The following is a 19,771-nucleotide window of genomic DNA, read 5'->3' as shown; positions in this document are numbered from 1 at the left end:
ACTGTTTGCTGGGTGTTCACAGTCCATGTTAGATCCTCTGTCAGGCGTATACTCATGTATTTCAAACTTGATTTAAATGACTTCACATAAACATAACATTATCGCATGTTTGCCTCATTGTTCTTCTTGGACGTGGCTAGGTATACACCACTGTTTAGAATCCCTTTGGCCCGATTTTGAGGATGTTCGGCTGTTTTCTAGTGATGTGTCGTTCGTGAACGATTCGTTCATTTTGAACGAATCCTTACAACGACTCGAGAGTAACGAGTCCTCTCAAAAAAAGATTCGTTCTTTTTCTCGTTCATGACCGCGCATCGGGACAACTGGGACTGTTGCATTGGCTAAGCCAAGGAAACAGAAATGATTTGTTGAATGCAGGTCACGTAAAAATGATCCAAAGACCCGTATCCGAGAGACCCAGTCGGAAAAAGAACGAATCATTTCTGTTTCCTCCAGCTGACTGTACTGAGCCTATGCAGGTCACGTGGAAAAGGATCCAACGATCCATATCCGGCAGATGAACGAATCATAGATCCAAAGACACGGTTGTCAGAAGAACGAATCATTGAACGAAAGACCGATATCCGGCAAAAGAACGAATCATTGAACGAAATACCCATATCCGGCAGATGAACGAATCATAGATCCAAAGACACGGTTGTCAAAAGAACGAATCATTGAACGAAAGACACGTTTGGCAAAAGAACGAAACATTGAACGAAAGACTGATATCCGGCAAAAGAACGAATCATTGAACGATAGACCGATATCCGGCAGATGAACGAAACGTTGATCCAAAGACGGTCGGGAGGTGAACGATTAGGTCATCTGCCGGATACAAGTATTTGGATCATTTTTCACATTTCTTCGGATACGGGGCTCTGGATATTTTTTCACGTAACCTGCATAGGCTCAGAAGAGGAAACAGAAAGGACTTATTAACCTCGTTCACTTTCGAGTGTCTATGTTTAGTAAGACGTGAATGATATTCGTTCACAAGAAATAATTACAGGTTTAGTTATTTTAACTTTTTAAAACTTTACTTACAGTTCAGTGCAGCGTAATTGTTTGCCGTGATAATTAAATGCGTATGTGATAATAAATGACCATTTCATCCAAACTTTCATAATATATTATTTGAATGCAGGAATTAGTATCTGCTGGTTTACATGTAGTAACCTCCATGAAAATATGATACGTGTTTGTAGTGGACCTAACCCTAACCCCCCCCCCCCCCCACCCCCCTTGAAATGAACGAATGACTCGAAAAAAGATTCGTTCATTTTACTGAACGAGATTCAAAGATTCGAGTCGGTAAAATTATCCGAACTTCCCATCACTACTGTTTTCCTTTTTATCTGTAACGTAAATTCAAACCATGGTGGTCGCCATCTTGCCAGTCTGTTGTCAAATAGCAGCTACCTCATTGGTGTAGAACGATCACATGTCGAACCGTGCCACCACTCGTGATCAAAATCTTATTACGCTGTAAAGGCTCTAGTTCTGCATAAAACATAGACGTATCGACAATCGCCTGGAAAGTCAGCGGCGAACTTTTTTTTGGTAGCTCAGCACGACTCGTTCTTTTTTATGAGCTAAAGATTGTGTAGTTCGCTGTCTGCGGAGCGGGATGAAACGATAACAGGGTTCACCATCCGGCCTATTAGTGGCAGTTGGTTGTTTAAAACTTTGCAAATGAATACTACTCATTTCTACTGGATATGACACGATTTGACATGGGGATCAGTGTAGTTGAAGTAGTCCTACAATCCAGGCTTTTGACGTCTGCACAGCGTCTGACCCACATTGTGTCTTAAGCTGGCCAAGGACCACCTACTTTGAATAGAGTTGATTTACAAGCAACAACAGAGACGAATTTTATTAGCCTTTCCAGTTTTGTGAGCAATTTTTCTTTTAATAATCCATAACATCCTGAGGGCGTGCTCTCTAAGACTGAGACCAATGAATAGGAGGCTTTGGGCTCAGACCTGAGCCCCATGAACAATTTGTTTTATGCAATTAAAAAACATCAAGCTATCAAGATACAGATACTAATACTCAAAACATTTATAAAAGTAGATAATTCCCTTCAATGTAGTGAATGTGTCTAGAACATTAAAACAGTTAAACATTATGTCAGAAGAATATGGAGACTTTCACAATATTTTGCCCGTTGTACACACTAGACTTAACACGTTACCATATTTGTGCACTGACCCTCTGATTAAAGTTTAAAAAGGCAGCTACAAAACGTACATAACTCCTGACCTGTCAGCACGCCAGTGAAACTCAGGCCAAGTTAGCCTGTCAGGTCAGGGGTCATGTGGAGGGCAGCGCTCGGTTGAGGCATGGACCAGCACCTCTGAGGCCAAACAAACCGGCACCTTTCAGTAACCCCAGACTCACAGCCTGCTGGAATGCAAGGTGCCAAGTGTGCACTCATTAGCCACTGGCCTGCAAGATAGAGGTGACTGTTTGCGCATAGGGGGATGGATAAAGCCTGATTGTAGTTGATGTTGTCCTCCGGCTGTCTCCTCAGATTTGAACATAATTACTTGGCAATCTGGGCAATTTTATAGACCTCTGTCTCTCTTTAAAGACCTCTGGCCTCTTATAAGGGGCTTTCCAACAACTCTTACATGTGCTTCATGTAGTGCAAATGTGGTGACAACCGATTGGTTGTGTTGATGTGTGTTTAAGTCACAACACACAGCTGCATCTCATCCTGTAGGGTTTGCTGGGATTGCTGGCACAGCACCCTGCCAGTGACATCTGCTTCACAAAAAAATGAACAAAATAAATATCAGTAAATCGTGCAAGCTACCATTTATCCTGGGCTTCCCATGGGGTGAATGGGTTCTTCCCTCCACAGCGATGTCAGACATCCGTGGCGGTGCATGGAGGGATCTAGTTGCCAGTCTCTGTGGGTCGTCATTATGAGATAGAAAGCCACACCGCAGGCTATTTATAGGTATCCCTCTCCGCAACCACAGCCATGCCCGGCCTTCACCCCAGACCCCGAGCACGACTGGAGCGACCGACCCAGACACATCTTCCTCACCCCACAATTGCAGCGCTTGTGAGCCAGCTCTGTCAGAGGCATCTGTCAAGTGGCCCAGCCACTGTCCCAAGAGAGCGAGTCTGGCCAATTGGGTTTGACTGCTGGAGGTCTCGCAGCTGGGGTGAGGTGAACATTCTATCACCACCCCCCATCCCCCCCCACCCTTCTCTCTCTCTAACTCAAAGCAAAGCTGGGGTTGGACTGGGGAGCAAGGTGAGGGCCGATAGCCACACTCATCATATAAAAGGTTGATGAGGTATAATTACAGAAGTGAATGAAAGAGGATGTTAGGATGTTCCCCCCCACACACTCATCACTCAGTTGGGTCGTTACTGAACGGCCATTGTTCTCGCCTCACTCATCTTACGTAACCTCTCCCTATCACCGGACCTCACTCGGCAAGGGCCAAGCAGTTGAATGTTTTCATCTCAGATCCAAACATCACAATCGTCTGCCAATGTCTCTTTATTCATTCAGATAGTTTTCTTCGGTTTCTCCCCCCCCTCCGCTTTTACCTGCCTGTCAGCGGGGCTGGCATCCTAGAATGGAACAGAGCTATGCAGAGCATGTTGGGGCACGGCCGGAGGGCACGCTGTGAGCACGCTCAGTGGCCATGGTGACGGTGGTAACAGTTTGCCAGATTCTCGGGCCGAGGCCACGATAGCTCCTGACAGCCTATCGTTTGTCAGGCAACGAGAGTAATCATTACGGGGCTTAAAATAGAATAATTAGAGACAGGCCGTTCACCACCTAAGCGGTTCCCGTCTGCCCTGGTCCCACGCTCACCAAAAGTGCATTCGGCTGATCCAAGCCTGGACTTTTACACAACTTCTCCACTGCTTTTTGTGAGTTGTTTGTTTGTGCTTGTTTGTCATTTAATTTAAGGGCAAAGGGAACAGGACGTGATGTTCTTACCTCAGCTTTAATCTTTTTACTGTCAGTGGGTTTGTATGAGTTGGTGAGATCTCCTTGGTCCAAAGTTGGTATGATGCTGACAGAAAATCTTGAGAGCAGAATTACTTTCAAACCTTTTAAACTCAACATACTGAGCACGAGAATGTGAAATATCAGGAAGACCACAATTGAGTTCATTATGTTGACATTTCACAGATCACTTCAGTGATGGTAGGCCTGGTCATGCTTAAAGCACACATTAAGGAACACTCTAGAAATCAAGAGCATAAAATCCACTACATGATATACACAGCTCTTTGCTCCATCAACAGGTACATTATCAGTTTATTAGTAACGCAGTATGAGTTTATTTTCCTGCCATTTCCTCACAAAACCACAAGAAAACTCTCAATGCTCTTGGTAACTACTCATTTCCTTTACAATCAATACCGCACACACATCAAAGATGGGAAACAGGGATAAAGTCACGCAGTTGAGTTTGACAAGCGATAGTACAGTGCCATGACTTACAGTCTACTCAACATATCAGATATGTTTCCTTTTCATTTTCTGTCAAAGAACAATGGCGCGCTTTACCAAACAAGTTCACTTGAGGGAAAAGGAAAAAGACATCCAAGAATAGTCTAAATTTAAAGGCTACTTCACTTAACATTCACAGATCAAGTAAACCGCACATGAAAACAGTGTGTTCAGTATGCTCTGATAAATTGCAATAGCCTGACTCCTGTGTCCAAAGTCTGGGTCATGTACAATTTAGTATGCAAGTAATTTCCTCAGATGCGCATCCTCAATAATAGAAATGTATCCTTGCCAAATAAAGTCCTGCGTGCATTCTAGGAGTAAAGCTCCCAAAGGTTCTTCCTACAGGAAACTACGTTGGCATTGAAGTGATGGGACAGCATGCTGATTTTAGACGCATAGACCACTGAATTAAGTAAGAAACAACAAAAAGGTTGCTTTTCATCTCATAATAACTATGAGTGCAAATCCACAGAAAGTGGTCACTTTTAGGGAGGAGACTCTCCATAATTAGTTTTGCACAGACTGGATGATTTTCAAAACTTTCATCAAAGTATGCCTGTATCAAGGAGGGGAAAGGATATATGGCTGTTTAATGGCATGTTTTCCTCATTGGTATAATCAGTTGTGGAGCACATGCCTAATGGCCTGTAATCTTCTGTTTCCTGGTATTAACTCCAATCAGCAATCAAAGTGCCCTGCAATTTATGATCTTGTAAAGACACATTTGGGCCAGAGCATCAAGCATGCACCCCATTCTTTGTGCTAGGCCTTTTTTTTTTAAGGAAGCCGGACGGGAAGGGTCAAAAAAATAAAACACAGACTGAGGGGAACCAATGAAAAAGAGGAATGCCATTTCTTTTGGGAAAAGGAGAACATTCCTCCGGTTCATTAGCTTAAAGAGAAAATAGACTGCAGAACAAATTAATGTTCACTTTAATTTCTGGTTTTACATAAATATAAAGTCCTGGAGCGACCTGCGGAATGTGTGGGGAGGTGGAGGTTGGGGGGATGCATGCTTTGCAAGACTGAATGAAACTAAGCCGCCACATTTTTAACAGCAAGACTCGGTTGGTCTTGGCAGGGCTCTTTCCGAATGACTCTGGACTACCTTTGTGTTTCTCATTATAAATCTCTAGCATACGGAAAAGTTTAGCCGCTCAAATACTATTAGCCACACAATAATCTGTGACTAGAGACCATCCATGGCTGGTCTGGCCAGGTTTGTTGTACAAGAGCAAAGGTAAACACGGCTGCAGTGGTCTGTCTAAAAATCAGGTAATTTTATGTCCCTCCAGCGCTCCTCAAATGAAAACTTAACGGGCAGTATTTGTGCAGACTGGCAAGGCTATCAACACCCATGAGGTATCAGGACATAACCTCCTCCATGAATTACTGCTTTGTGTCTATGGCATGCCTTGGCTCACAGTAAGGGCCCATGTCCCCAGAACCATATTAACCTACATTCTTTCCAAATGCTCCTGGCTGCACTGAAGTGATCATTGCTAACATGCCCCCTTCCACCACTCCATGGGTCTTTACAAGGGAAAAGAAAGGACAGTCTTTAGATGTAATCAAAAGCAGTCGATAACTGCTCCAGGTCCTACAAAGTAAGAGTAGCATGGTACAAAACAATGCCCCCTGTTTCCCCCAAATAAAAATAGATACCCTCTTAAGATGTTTTCATCAGAAACACCTGGGTAGCCGGACAGAGGGAGTCACGGTGGGAATTGTCCATAGGCTCCCCTGTGATAAGCATAACAGGGACTTCAGCGGGAGGAGCATCGTGAAAACAAAAACAACAGAGATGTTACTGATACCGAAGCCCCTGTGAGGACTATTGGGTCCCTGCAGAGCTTTGAAGTTTCAGAGCCAGGGCCGACGCGGTACTCCCGTTACCCCGTTACACACACACACACACACACACACACACAACCACTGCCCCCTGCCCATTCAGGATTAGCCTTGCTATGATTTAGGGCTGCTCTCGCTGACCTCCGGAATGCGGTGGATGACGGATCTATTTTCCTACATTGTTTCACCTGCTCTAAACGGAACCACATGTAGCACGGGGCCGCCTCGCCTTTGTCCGTGATTGGAAACACATGGTCTGGGGGGGGGGGGGGGTTGGCTTGGAGCGGAGTCGGGGGAGAGCTCCCCTGGGCCAGCGGAGCGACACCCAGCTTGAAGGGATGAGTGGAAACATGGATGGACAGAGACGTATCAGAGGTGCACTTGTGGTCACCAGACCATTGACACTGGACAAACAGCATGGGAAGTAGGTGAACCCAGTGCGAGGTTGTCCCTTACCTTGATGACAACATCGAGGCCATGGAGAGTCCGACGTGGAGAATGAAGGGTTTTCGGTAATCATCTCAGCTTGCAGTCTCACCATGCAGAGGGGTAACTGCTTACTGGACCCATAGTGGAACAGAAATCCCAGCTGTGGACCATGGGAAACTTGCTTAAGAGGAGGCTCTGAAGATGCAGTAACCATAGCCCTCAGGTCCATTTAGTCAAATAAATACCACAGTGAAATCCAATCAGAAACACTTTGTCACGCTTTTCTCAACATTTTACATAAGACACAGGATATCCTCCACTCATAATTTAATAAATACATTCAGAGGATATTTTTCTTCTGACAGGCAAAAGAACTGAACAAATGTCAGTTGCACACACTCCCTGAAATATGAACTTTGTCCTTAGCCTACCATTACTTCTAGCTACGAGGTGCAGGAGGCATCCTCTAGTAGAAGTGCATGTTTTCGTTAAATACCTAAGTGTAATTCTGAAAGAATGCTTCTACCAGTCCACTCCCGTATTAACTGTTTTTTGACCTGTAAAATGATCCTAACTTCGCTTGCTCTCAAAACACTCACCTCTGGTCGACAGAATGTAACTTCAGCACCGAAGTCCATTGCAGAGTGATAGGCAGTTAAGTGTGGGTACTTAGAGAACAGGGGAAATAACGAATTTCCAAATAGGCCTACTGGCCTATACTAAATCTCACAACAGTGTGAGACTCTCCATCCCCGATTAACATTCACACCAGTAGTGAACTCACTGGTGTAAGGTTACCAATATGGAACAGATAACTTATTGTTGGTGTAGGCTACACAAGTTGCCAGGATGTTTTGTGTTTGTAATTAGCGTGGCGGCTAGACTCATTTGGCTTGGTTAGCACTATAAAGCTTGTGATTCACTTTACCACCAAAAGGCCTGCCAGACAAACTCTGTGAACAGAAACGGATTTGTCTGAACGTAAGGAAAACAGTATCAAATACCAATCTGCCGTTTCAAGTAAAAAGCTTGGCTGTAAAATATTCCAGAGGTTCCTTTGCAGAGGATTCTTTTAGGAATACAACTCTGCCATCTAGTGTTTTTTCCTGTTATCGTCTTGTCCTTTGCTCTAGGTCATGACAAGTTAATATCTTCAAGAACCCTGTTTTTTCACATGATCTTTCTTTCTTTATTTGGCTTAAATGTAATTAATCTTTATTTTCTGTAAATATATGGCAGTTTAATGGGTTTCTGTAAATATTTTGCCACTGAGTCATGTTTAGTTACTGCATCTCCAACATGTTAGTTGAATGTGACAACCTTATCTCTAGGAGAATCTACCCGGTAGCATGACCCCTTAGATCAAACTAAAATGTCACTGTTGATAGAGAGCCCCACCCAGGACAAAGAGCACCTGGTGCAGGTGTGGCGCTGATGAAGTCAGGGTTGTGTGGTTTGTCACGTACAACCAAAACCTCTCCAGAGCCACAGATCCCAGACAGCAGGATCCCTTGTTCAGCCTGTCACAAGACAAGAACAATTATTATGTGACTAACTAGGTTTGCAGTATGTAATATTATTTTATTTGTATTCCAACAGAGAGCATTTTCAATGATGACATTAGATGATTTATTGTTTTAAAATGAGGAACTGGCAACGTTTGATATGTAGGCTGTTGCTGTATAGTTTTTTCTTCCTTTTTTCTGTCTTCTATGGTTGTCATCACACATTAAAGGCATTGTATTCATAATTAAGTTTTCATTAGTGTTTAATCGCCTGTAATTATGAATCATTCGCTTGGAATGAGCCCTTCATATAGGGAGGGGGTCCTCTTCCACGGAGTCCACCATGTTGCACCACTATGTAGTAGCTCAGAATGGACAAACCATAACACTGGCTCTAGAGAAGGCCTTTCACATTTTTATGGCAACTGACTATAGGCAACCCTGCACTCTTGGAATAGAAGGAATAATCTGCAACCTCGCCACTAGATGCCACTAAATCACAATGCACCTTTAAAATACCTGTATTTTATGTGTTAATGTATTATACTGTAAATAAGACAACTGAGTTCATATCACACTGTATGTCTGGTATATGCCACTGGTAGTGTATAATTGCTGAATGCACACTGAACCCAAAATGTGAATAGAAAACACTTCTATGGTTCAAGACATTCTTTTGTGAGAGAGCTGAAAATTGATATAGTTTCAATTACACGTTTTTGCAATCTAGGGTGCATGTATCTGCATGTAAGCATAGAGGCTTTTGCATTACTAATTCATGTTCGGTCATATCTTGTGGGTATATATCACATCAATACATAAATTCCAAACTCTGCCAAAGTTGTGACTGTCTTTGATCCATCCATAACTGACCTCTAACTTAAATACAGATTCCATTTACAGATTCTGTGCTGCCTGAGCCAATGGCTGAGATGACTCATTAAACACTATACTCAGTGAGACGAGATCTACAGATTCAGTATAAATGGCTTGTAGAAGATCAATCGTCCCACACTCCACTTGTCGTTTAACAACGACAAATGTTCCACTCCATACAGTCTCCATCACGCACTCTGCTAGAACAAACGGCAATCCTATCAAAGCTATTGATTCTCATGGCCACAGTGAATGCACACGTTTGAGGTCAGCCAAAATCAATGACCAGAGGAGAGAACAGACAATATAAAATACTTTAATCATAAATATTCCAGGTAGTGGTCCAATGAATGCCACAAGAAAGCACGCTCATTTGGAACAGTTATTATGTACAATTTCAATGTTTTGATTACAGAGTATAATTAAGTTTACACAGGATGTACTTACAGAATACTTGTTTCAAAGATCCCTGCATCACATAACATCCCCCCAAGGCCTAATATATATATATATATATTAAATATTGTACCACATCATACTCAATTCTTTCTTAACAAGAGCCCTCACATTCTGCTAGTCACATTTCTAAAAGCACTCTATGAACTGCAGAAGACCAGCTTTGTAGACAAAGGTCCATTGTCATTCTAACCTACTAACGGAACAATCACTGCTTTATTTTTATCTTGGCTTGGTTTCAAACTACAAAGATGTAGAATAAAAATCTATTGTATGCAGTGTGTATTGACAATAAAAACGTACAAGGAGAAGACCGTGGTAAACACACAACATGTGCTTGTATTGCATTGACTTGGGACTCAATTATAACAAAATGTTGTCTTTGATTCATTAACACATCTGTTATGGACAAGTCTATTTGGACAGCATTGTGTAGTTGACTTTTACTGTATGAGCAGAGGGGTCCTTCCTAACTGTGAGTAAAATGTAAACTTTATAAAACCAAGGGACATGCCCAAAATCCTTTTAACATAAAACAGTCGAGTGGACTCATGGTAAAAAAAGATGCTGGTGCTTCATTATTTTTTGCTGTTGTCATGGTGGATTTATTTCCATGGTGGACTTGCTCGGCAATAACATGGCTACATTTTCAAATTCCCATGTCACCATAGACTCTCTCACATTCCACCTGAACATCCATAGTGGAGATATACTGGACAGACAGATTACTGGAAAAGAAATCCTCCATTATATTCCAAGGCTTCCTGTTCTGAAGACCTTAGGGAGAAACAGTCCGTATCTGATGCTGGCTACTTCGTACATTCAGAGAGAACCACTAAAAGCTCAAGGGTATAAAAATGGTCTACTTACACACTCCTCCAGTGTAGCTACATGCAGAGAGGTAAAGAATGCTGTCAGAAAAGTGGCAAAGTACACAGGACAACACAAATCCATAGCACTGTTCCACTGTTTGTCTGCACTGGCAACTACTCTGTCTACAGTGTGTGTTTTAAAGAGAGAGAGAAGAGAGGGAAGAGTAGGGGAGAAAGAGAAAAGAGTTTTTCTGTCTGTTTCCTTTATCGTCACCTCTAGTCACACATTTCTACAGAAATCACATGTATTCTGCACAATGCTGTGTGCCAATTACCTTGTTCTTGCATGAGTAGACAGTCCCAGAGCATTCAGCTTCATTTTCATTTTCGCAAAAGACCACAACTGAATTACTTTTGGAAGTATTAATCATGGCTACTTTATGTCCTCTGAGTTATAAAAGGTAATACAGAGGGAAGCACAGAATCATACCTCTCCCAAATCCTGTATTAGCAAACCACCTCAAATGAAAAATAACTTGAGAATACTGAAAAGCCTATTTATGCGCTGTCATGAATTAATAATCAAAGCACATAAGAAATGAAACCATAAGTCATTCTGGTCAGGGGAATGAAAAGAACTGCAGCCCAAGGCCATTCTGCTCTGATATATTCCAATCCACATCAAACCCACCTCAGTGGAAATGTAAGCATCTATGTATTTTGATGTTACAAACATCACATCTCACATAGAATTCTGAAACGTATCCAAGCTGTATCCTGGAGCAATGAAAGTTGGAGGTGGGTTTTTTTTGTTCGTTTTCGTTATTGCAGACAAACCCTGTCTGGATACATTGGCCCAACAAATAAAAGGAGAATGTCACAACTCAGGTCATTCCCCGAGAGGGAAATGCTTGGCTGGTGTGCCAGGGTGCCCACAATGCCCATAGTCCCCCAGTCCCATCTAGAGGCTCGATGCCCTTTGCCATGGGGAAAGTTTGTGGAGATGGTACGTAGACACAGAGCCATCCCTGCGTGGCACAGCGTTTCTCCACAGCCCACAACTGGTCACAGACCATTGTGATGCTATCCTGGCCGGGAGCCCAGAGGCTACGAGAGCGCGCATGGACCATCGTTAGAGGACAGCCTTGTACGTAAACAACAGAACATCTGCAAAGAGAAGAGGGGATGAGGAGGAGGGTGGTGTTAGGTTAGGGTTGCAAGTACACAAGGGAAGAGCTAATTCCAACTTCTGAATGCTGGCCACTGTGAATGAGTCCACCATTTCATTCGGGAAATGATGGCATTTAATGGTCTTTGGTAGTTACTGTTTCCTTTCAGTAAAATCATTTTTCAGCACCACGGGCAGTCTTGCGTGGTACAGTCATTATTAGTGAGGATTTAATTATGTAACCAGTGCAATCTTTATACCAGCACATTGTGCTATGTCAAGTGACCAGAGAATTCATTTTTTTGGTCCTTTTTTTATGGCATAAGGGACCATCTTTCTGTGCTATTTCTGGAAGCATTTTGTTTATTGTGGGTGTAAAAGTCAATGAAAATAACCATACCTGAGTTGATTTAATGCCACTCTTTTCTGTTAATCTGAAAGACAACCACATATGAAATAATTAGTCATGGATAGTTTGGGAAAGTATGCGTTTATTGTTTAATTCATTTATTTGAATATGTTGTTACAACATTAATAGTTAGCAATACTAGGAACAATTGATTTTAGAAGCATTCTGTGTGATCCATTACAATGTCTCCACAACATTTTGGGGTAATTCTGAGAGCTAATTCAACAGCAGTAGCAGTCGACTAGTGGTACAGAGATGGTTGTTGACTCTGTACTTTTAATGTCATGAAATAAGAGCTAACTGCTTTGAAAGCTGTCCGTTGGTTTCCTAAGTGTGCTGAAGGTTCTGCCTCCTGCATACACAATCAGGCTGTGGCTCTGCTGCCCACTGTACAAAGCTCCATGCCTGCACTCATCTAAATGCCAAATTCTGTTCCCACACCTTCTAAGATTTAATTTGCAGCTCCCTGCACAGATGTGAGTAATGCATGCGCACACACACACACACACACACACACACACACACACACACACACACACACACACACAGAGCGAAAGAGAGAGAGAGAGAGAGATAAAGAGATCTGGGACTAACAGGGAATGCATAATTAGCGACATTTGCAGCAGAGACAGGCAGGGGTTCTCCTCTGTGAAGATTATAACAGTTACATGGCGAGGCTATCTTATTTCCAATTAATTGAGTGTCTCAATATTTGTGCATCTGTGAAACTCAATCTCAGTATATAATATGAGGGCCAAAGAGCAATTTTGACATTTCCAGTCCCCTCTGACATCATGACAGAACTGTAACAAACAATTCCAGCAAGTTTCACAAATGGTCTATATGTGGCAGCATCTATTTTGTAAAGGCCCTGTTTGCTTCCCTTTACCTTGTGATGAGCACCAGCTGAATCCAATTACTGTACACTTAAGCAAAAGCGTATGATTGCAAAGAGGAAACATGCTTGTATTTCTAATGACTAAACTTTATGGACACCAGCTGCATAATGCTTGTTATAATGCCTAGTCATATGCAGCTTGATCGCGACGCATTAGCAGACATATACATTGTACTAATTGAATGACACCACAACCAGATGTGCTTTGCTGATTGTGTTAATTTCTAATTTCCGAATAAAAATGCTGATTTTGTGGTGAATATGCATTAATGCAGTCTAAAAGTCATCCTATTTTACGTGCATGATTTGTACAAATTGTAATGTCCCTGTGTTTTGAACATAAAAATATGTTAAAAGACATAACCCTTAGGTATGTGGCTTAGCATATATCATCTGCTCTGGTCGCTGGGCCATCATCAACCAATCCATTTGGATCATCATTAAAAAATTTTGCCCATAAGGGAGTCACTAGAAGTCTAAGTCTTCAGAGTTATGTAGGCATGTGAGGTCTAAATGAGTTAAACTCAATTACATGTGGGACGTCAGATGGCAGATAACAGAACATAGTGTCCTAACGTAATATGCAGCAACCAGCAACCTATGGGATATAAAGTCAAGTTAATGGAGATAACATCCAGACACACGTTGGCTCCTATCACATACTGTACTCACTGATGTCATTTAGCAATTCTTCCTCTAGGAACTAAACTAACTATCAAACCCACATAAGTGCAAATGTAGGAATGGGGATGGTATCTTCTCACTCTTTTGTATTTCTGTATGTTCTGGTGTAGTCACAAGAAGAGTGTGAAGGAAAAGAGTGAAAGTGGTCAGTTCTTGAGCTTACCTTTGCGTGTGGACTTGGACTGGCTTGATGCAACTGTGTTCATATCAGATGGAAGACCGACGTAAACCCCACCATAATTCCTGGGGACAGAACCAAGATATGTTTTTTAAATGTAACTACAAATATGTGAAATTGTACACACAATATGCACGGAAAAACCTAATTTTACAATCCCAATAGATTCCTTCTTGTTTTGATTCTGAGCACCACCTCCTCATGACAAGCTCTGCAGAACCAGCCGAAACATCTACAGAGTGATGCATTTTAAAGTGTATTGAGAGTCGCTAGAGACCTGCTCCTTTAAGACATGACCCAACAGATGAATAACAAAGGAGAATGGCAGAATGGCCTGTCCATGCATGGCTGTTTTAATGGCTGCAGTGCAAGCGGAGCACATAGCCAGGTGAGTCTGGGATCCTCAGACATAAGCTATGTTCACAGATGATCCAAGCTACCATCAGTCAACGTCAAACACTGGGAGAGGGACTGGAGCAGCATGAAAAGACTGCCAGCTAAACAGCATGTGGGCTTCTGCATACTTAATAAGGAAGAATCACAAGCAATCAGCCTTCCACTGCTGCCTCCAATGATGCTATGGCTAGGCCACAAAGCTCCTGAGACGGTGGAAGAACATTAAGGACCTCTGGCTTACCTTCTTTTCTCTTCATCTGGCGAGAGATCCTCTGTCCTGCAACAGGCAATCATAGATCAGCTGCTGACACAGTGACGTGTTCAAAAAACATCTCGGTTATAGATATAATAACCAACCGAGCTAGCATCTGTCAGCCACTGACAAGATCCAAAATTACTCTTGCTTGTGTACCCATCTTTCTGATGCCTAAAGAGAAATGCTAACGTCTCATGCTGGCATCCATGGGTTTTTAGCCTCCGTGCTAGCCTATCCACCTGCCATGCCCAAGGCAACGTGATTGATCCTAGAGTTAATTATTCATTTCTTTGTCAATAAATATCCTGTTATTCCAGGGGTAGTTTCATGTTTGGATTTACTCTCCACATCTTGCAGTAAGATAGCAAATATTTTCGGTCCTAGCAAAAGGAAAACAGCTTGTTTTCCTCAGTTGACTTTTACTCTGGCTGTCTGTGACTGATAGAGTTGGGTCTCCTTTGTGACAGGGATCTTGTGCTGAGCTCAGAAAAGTTGTGTAATTAGTTCTTTATTGGCGGGCGTGTAGCAACAAGCCTCGGGGGCAATGCTGTTACATGGAAGGCGATCTGTTGTTTATCAGGATGAGAGGTTTGTGAATGCAAGCTGATTGATTCACGTTTGGGGAGTTGTTTTGGAAATGCCCCTCCTGACAGCTGGCAATGTGAAAAATAGCAAGGGTGCTGAGGGACAAGGGAGGTCTGTGTGAACAAATAGGCAACTTCAGAGAGCCAGACACAAAAAAAATAGCAGTCAAATCTTCAGCACCACCTTGAGGCACTACTTTGCTGTGAGTAAAAACAGTCAGCAGTACAAAAACACAGTGACAGAAAGATCAGCATGTTCTAAAATGATATGTGGTCTACACACAGATATTAGTATTTTGGATAAAAGGTATCACATTCACAACCATTTCATTTTGATCTCTACAAGCACTGTGTTTTGTAGACCAAAGCTGAAATGTAATCAGGCAAATCTGTTTACAGATACCTCTGATCTTTAATTGAATTTGCCTGATTTAATTCCTGTCTAGGTTTTTTCCTTTCCCAAACAGTATGTTTGTTTGAAGGGTTTTAACCTTGCAGCTGTCTTCGTCATCACACAATACTCACACATCTTTAGAGGCTTCTGCAGGCCCTGTAGGGATCAAGAAAGAAAGTCTCAAGTCATTTTCACCAATCAAAACTAAATATGAAGAAACTTCACAGTGTCAGAGGCAATGAATAGACTTTTCGATCTTTTGCCATCAACTCTCTTTTCTACTATTTGTAAATGTCCATTATGGGAATCAATAAGTCCTCCTGGGAATGGGATGTGGGAAAAAACATACCACTGAAGTCGATGGAGTATGGCTGAGTTTTAAGCACAGTGGAAAAACGGCCCTCTAATTGACTATTTTAGAGGAAGAAAATTAGGCTCTCTCAAGTGTCTCTCCATGCGAGCCTGATAAGCGACCACAGGCTTGGTCTAGTGGTCTCTAGTGGTACTCAAGCGCTTGAGAGAGACCCCTCTGTGGCGTGTTTCAGGTCTTAATCATCCATGGCACAGAAACTCTGAGGGGAACTTGACATTGACCAGGTCCTACAGAGGTCACCAACCACACCTGCACAGGAACACAGCTGTGTTGTTCTCCGGTAGGCTTCCGGTGGAAAACCATCTTTAGGGAGAGTTGACAACAAACTGGCTCTTCAAATAAAAATAGGCAAATGACTTAGGCATGGCCTGAGAGCCCTGCTCAAGGGCCCTTATGACTGTTTCATTTGTGCAAAGTGCTGATCTGTTTGCGACTGATAAATGTGCGCGTTCACCTTTTGCCTTTACTTCACCCTAGGAGATGTATAGAGTAGCCACTATCCTTGTGCGCATAGCTCCCAGGGGTTGAACCAGGGTAACAGGCAAGGCATTCACAGAGAGAATGGCCCCAGGGTGACAATGATGGGGGCTGAGAGGGTAGCATGACAGAAGCCCTCTTACAGACCCTGGATGTGTCCAAGATCTGCAGGATTCCTTTTTGCGGTCTCTTGTTTTCAATAAAAAATACAAGGGAACAACTGACAGTACAAAGTTAATAAGAATGTATGCCTACATTGCTGTATGCAGAACCATTACCAGTCATTACTTTGTCTACGTGTCTTGCAATCATTTGTTGTAGATTTGAATGATCATCTCTAGTATTATAAGTACAATCTACATCTTACCTTTCAGAATTATGTACTGCACTACCAATTCGTTCATATTTGACACTGACCTGTTTTGTGTGAAACAGAACAAATTTGAAAAGAGAACTAGCCACCAATGTGTTTGTGATTTTTGTGCCTTTGTGTTTTTAGAGTGATTGACAAGGCAGGGAGCTCAGTGAAAGGTGGGGGTGAGGTGAGGATAAACAGCATCCTTCACAGAGGTTGCACAACTCACACAAACAAAGACAGCACCACACTAGTAAAAGCCCACATTCATGGAAACAGGTGGCAGAGAAGGGTACAGACTGAGCTGTTGCAAGACACACACACACAGACACAGACACACACAAACACACACAGACACACACACACACACATAGACACACACACACACACACACCCACACACACACACACACACACACACACACACACTAACACACACATATATATATATATTGATGGTCTATCAAGACACACAAACACACACACACACACACACACCTACACACACACACACACACACACACACACACACACACAAACACACACACACACTCATATACTGATGGTCTATCATGAAAGCACACCCTGAGCCAGGGCACACCTTCCTTAAGCAGCTGTGTGTGTAGATTGCAAGCACGTCTCACCGCAGCTCCTCTCAATTAACTGCTGCATTTCTCTATGTGCTCAGCCAGTCTCCAGGCTTCGAGGCCCACAGCTCAAAGGAGAGGCTGATGCACGGCACTCTGCCAAAAGCCAGGGGGCTCCTACTGTAACTAACACGCGGCATACCCCAGCTTTTAAACCTCTCTTTTTAACACCCAACTCACACAAGCATGAGAGGTGATCCAGAACCAGCAGAGCCCGACGCTCATAGCCTCTATCTCACCCTCTCTGTCTCTCTCTCTCTCTCCCCCACACACACACACACACTAACACTTATATACATACACACAGTAAACATACACATACCATGCGTAGATGCCAGGGAAGGGGGAATACACACACACACTCACCTCCTCCTGTTGTGTTGGCAGCTGAGGAATTTCCACAACCCATTTTGCATCGATGCAGAGCAGCTGGCAAACCTAGTCCACTGAAGAAGAAGGAAACGGAGGATGAGAGTAGAGAGGGGATGAGTGTGATGATGATGATGACTACAGAAAGATGAGCAGAGGGCAATGAAGGCTGACAGTGGAGAAAGGAGGGACAGACGGAGAGAAAAAAGAGAGGATAGGTAGAAGGATGAGAGCAGCCCTCTGTAGCCTGTTTTGCCTTTCACTCTCCAGTGCGTTCGGTATCAGTCTCCCTCTGCAATGGCACACAGACTGAGAAGAGAGCATTTAGCCAGGCTGTAAACGAGAGAGAGAGAGAGAGTGCGAGAGAGAGAAAGAGAGAGCGTGCATGCACGCGCGAGAGAGAGAGAGAGAGAGAGAGAGAGAGAGGAAGAGAGAGATGCTTTGCCCTCACATGATTTGCTCTTCTCCTCCACCCTCAACAGGGTTGCCGGGGAAACGGAGGGGGGAAAGGGGAGGGGTGGTTGGTGTTCTCTCTGTAAATGGCAAGCCTTGCACTTTTTACCCAAATACCTCACAAGAACCAGATTACATGTGCAACACTTGCTTAATTACTGACCTGAATATACGGGGGGTATAGAAAGCAGAGGACCCATCGGGAAGAAACATTGTCCTTGCTTGCATTCCTCTATGTGGCAGTGTACTCTGGATGCCAGGATACCAAAGCCAAAGTAAATCCCAACATGGCACTTCAGAGGGAGTGAACTATTCCCCCTTAGGCCTGGGGACATAGTGCTATCTGTTTGTAGCAATGGAATGGAATCCAGCATACTAATGCAGCATACAGCAAGTTATCTTTGCTCTGCTACGAATTGAATTGAATAGAAAAATAAAATTGACATACAGTATTAGCTTATATTGTTTAAGCTTCAGTTCTATGTGTGGATTAGCTGTGATAACAATTATGCTGAAGGTCATGAAATGGAAAGTTCAATTTCACTTATCAAATCAAATAGTGACATTTTAATACATTCAGTACTGCCAAGACATCAGTTTTGTGTCCTTAAATAAGGACATCTGGCAAAGGATCAAATCTTTTGTCCATGAGAAGGTCATATTGATGAATTTACACCTTCTTTTAATTAGGGTGTGAAGAACACATATTGAGAATCATCTACTTCTAGATATTGGTCCATTGTTATAAGAAACACATTACACATCACATTCGTTTCTGGCTTGAAAATAGTGAGCTAACTTAGATTATATTAAATTTTCACGAGTCTTCCCACACGGAGCACAAAACCTAGATACAACGTACATAGCCCGGGGAACTTGTGGGAACAACAGGTGTGTCTATCCTTTTACATGACCATATAGCATCAATCATCTACAAAACACCTTCAAATTGTAATAACCTCTAAAATGTCTTGTTAAATAGCACTGTAAATATCATTATTCCAGAGGCTTAACATGTGAAAGGTATCTGTGTTGGTGAAACTGGAAAGATTGCTTCTTTGACAACTACATTTACCCTTGTGTGGGATCTTTGATAGCCTTTATTCATAAACTGTGTCACACAATGTGGTTTAAGTGACCATTTTCAAAGCAACAGCAATTTTTTCTCCACTGTGCTGATGAAGTGTTCAAACTGGTGCTTGCTGCATTGACTTACACAGTGTTATTAAACTGCATGACTCATCCTTTACACTTCCTTCATTTCCTGTGGCAATTTGTTATATCAGACCCACTTATATGACGAAGCAGATTTCATGGTGTACAGCCGCCTTCATCTTCATCAACATCATGCAGAACACACTGAACACCCAGTCTGTGGTATTGATTTCCTTTAATAATTTGTTATTACATAATCAAATGGCTATATGAGCTGATAAGATGATAGGACTGATGAGGTTTTACAAAATTATTAAAAAAAATAAACAGGTGTGTTTAGTGTTTTAGAATACATTGGACCATTCCAGAGCAAGCTATTTCTGGCAGTGGGTGTAAACAAATGATAGTGGGAGCTTCATATTCTGAGGCTTAAAAAGGATTAGAGGACATAATTAAGTGAAGACAACTTCCGAAAGCAGGGCTAAATTAAGGAGAGGTCATCTATACTATATATACAATACTATACTAAAGCAATAAATATATCACAAC

At 42.5% G+C, this 19,771-nt stretch overlaps 1 protein-coding gene across 1 annotated transcript; it reads right to left on the bottom strand.

The window, feature by feature from the left end:
• Window positions 1-13,732: 13,732 nt before the first annotated feature.
• c25h12orf75 (chromosome 25 C12orf75 homolog) lies at window positions 13,733-17,654 on the bottom strand (the record flags this gene model as incomplete). The annotated part of the gene is made up of 4 exons (XM_080841784.1): window positions 13,733-13,829; window positions 14,402-14,437; window positions 15,526-15,550; window positions 17,612-17,654. The coding sequence occupies 4 exons, from the start codon at window positions 17,652-17,654 to the stop codon at window positions 13,733-13,735; spliced, it is 201 nt and encodes a 66-aa protein (XP_080697910.1).
• Between the last annotated feature and the right edge of the window lie 2,117 nt (window positions 17,655-19,771).

This window comes from Sprattus sprattus, assembly GCF_963457725.1.
Source record: "Sprattus sprattus genome assembly, chromosome: 7".
Taxonomy (NCBI): Eukaryota; Metazoa; Chordata; class Actinopteri; order Clupeiformes; family Clupeidae; genus Sprattus; species Sprattus sprattus.
This window is presented reverse-complemented; position numbering and strand designations above follow the sequence as displayed.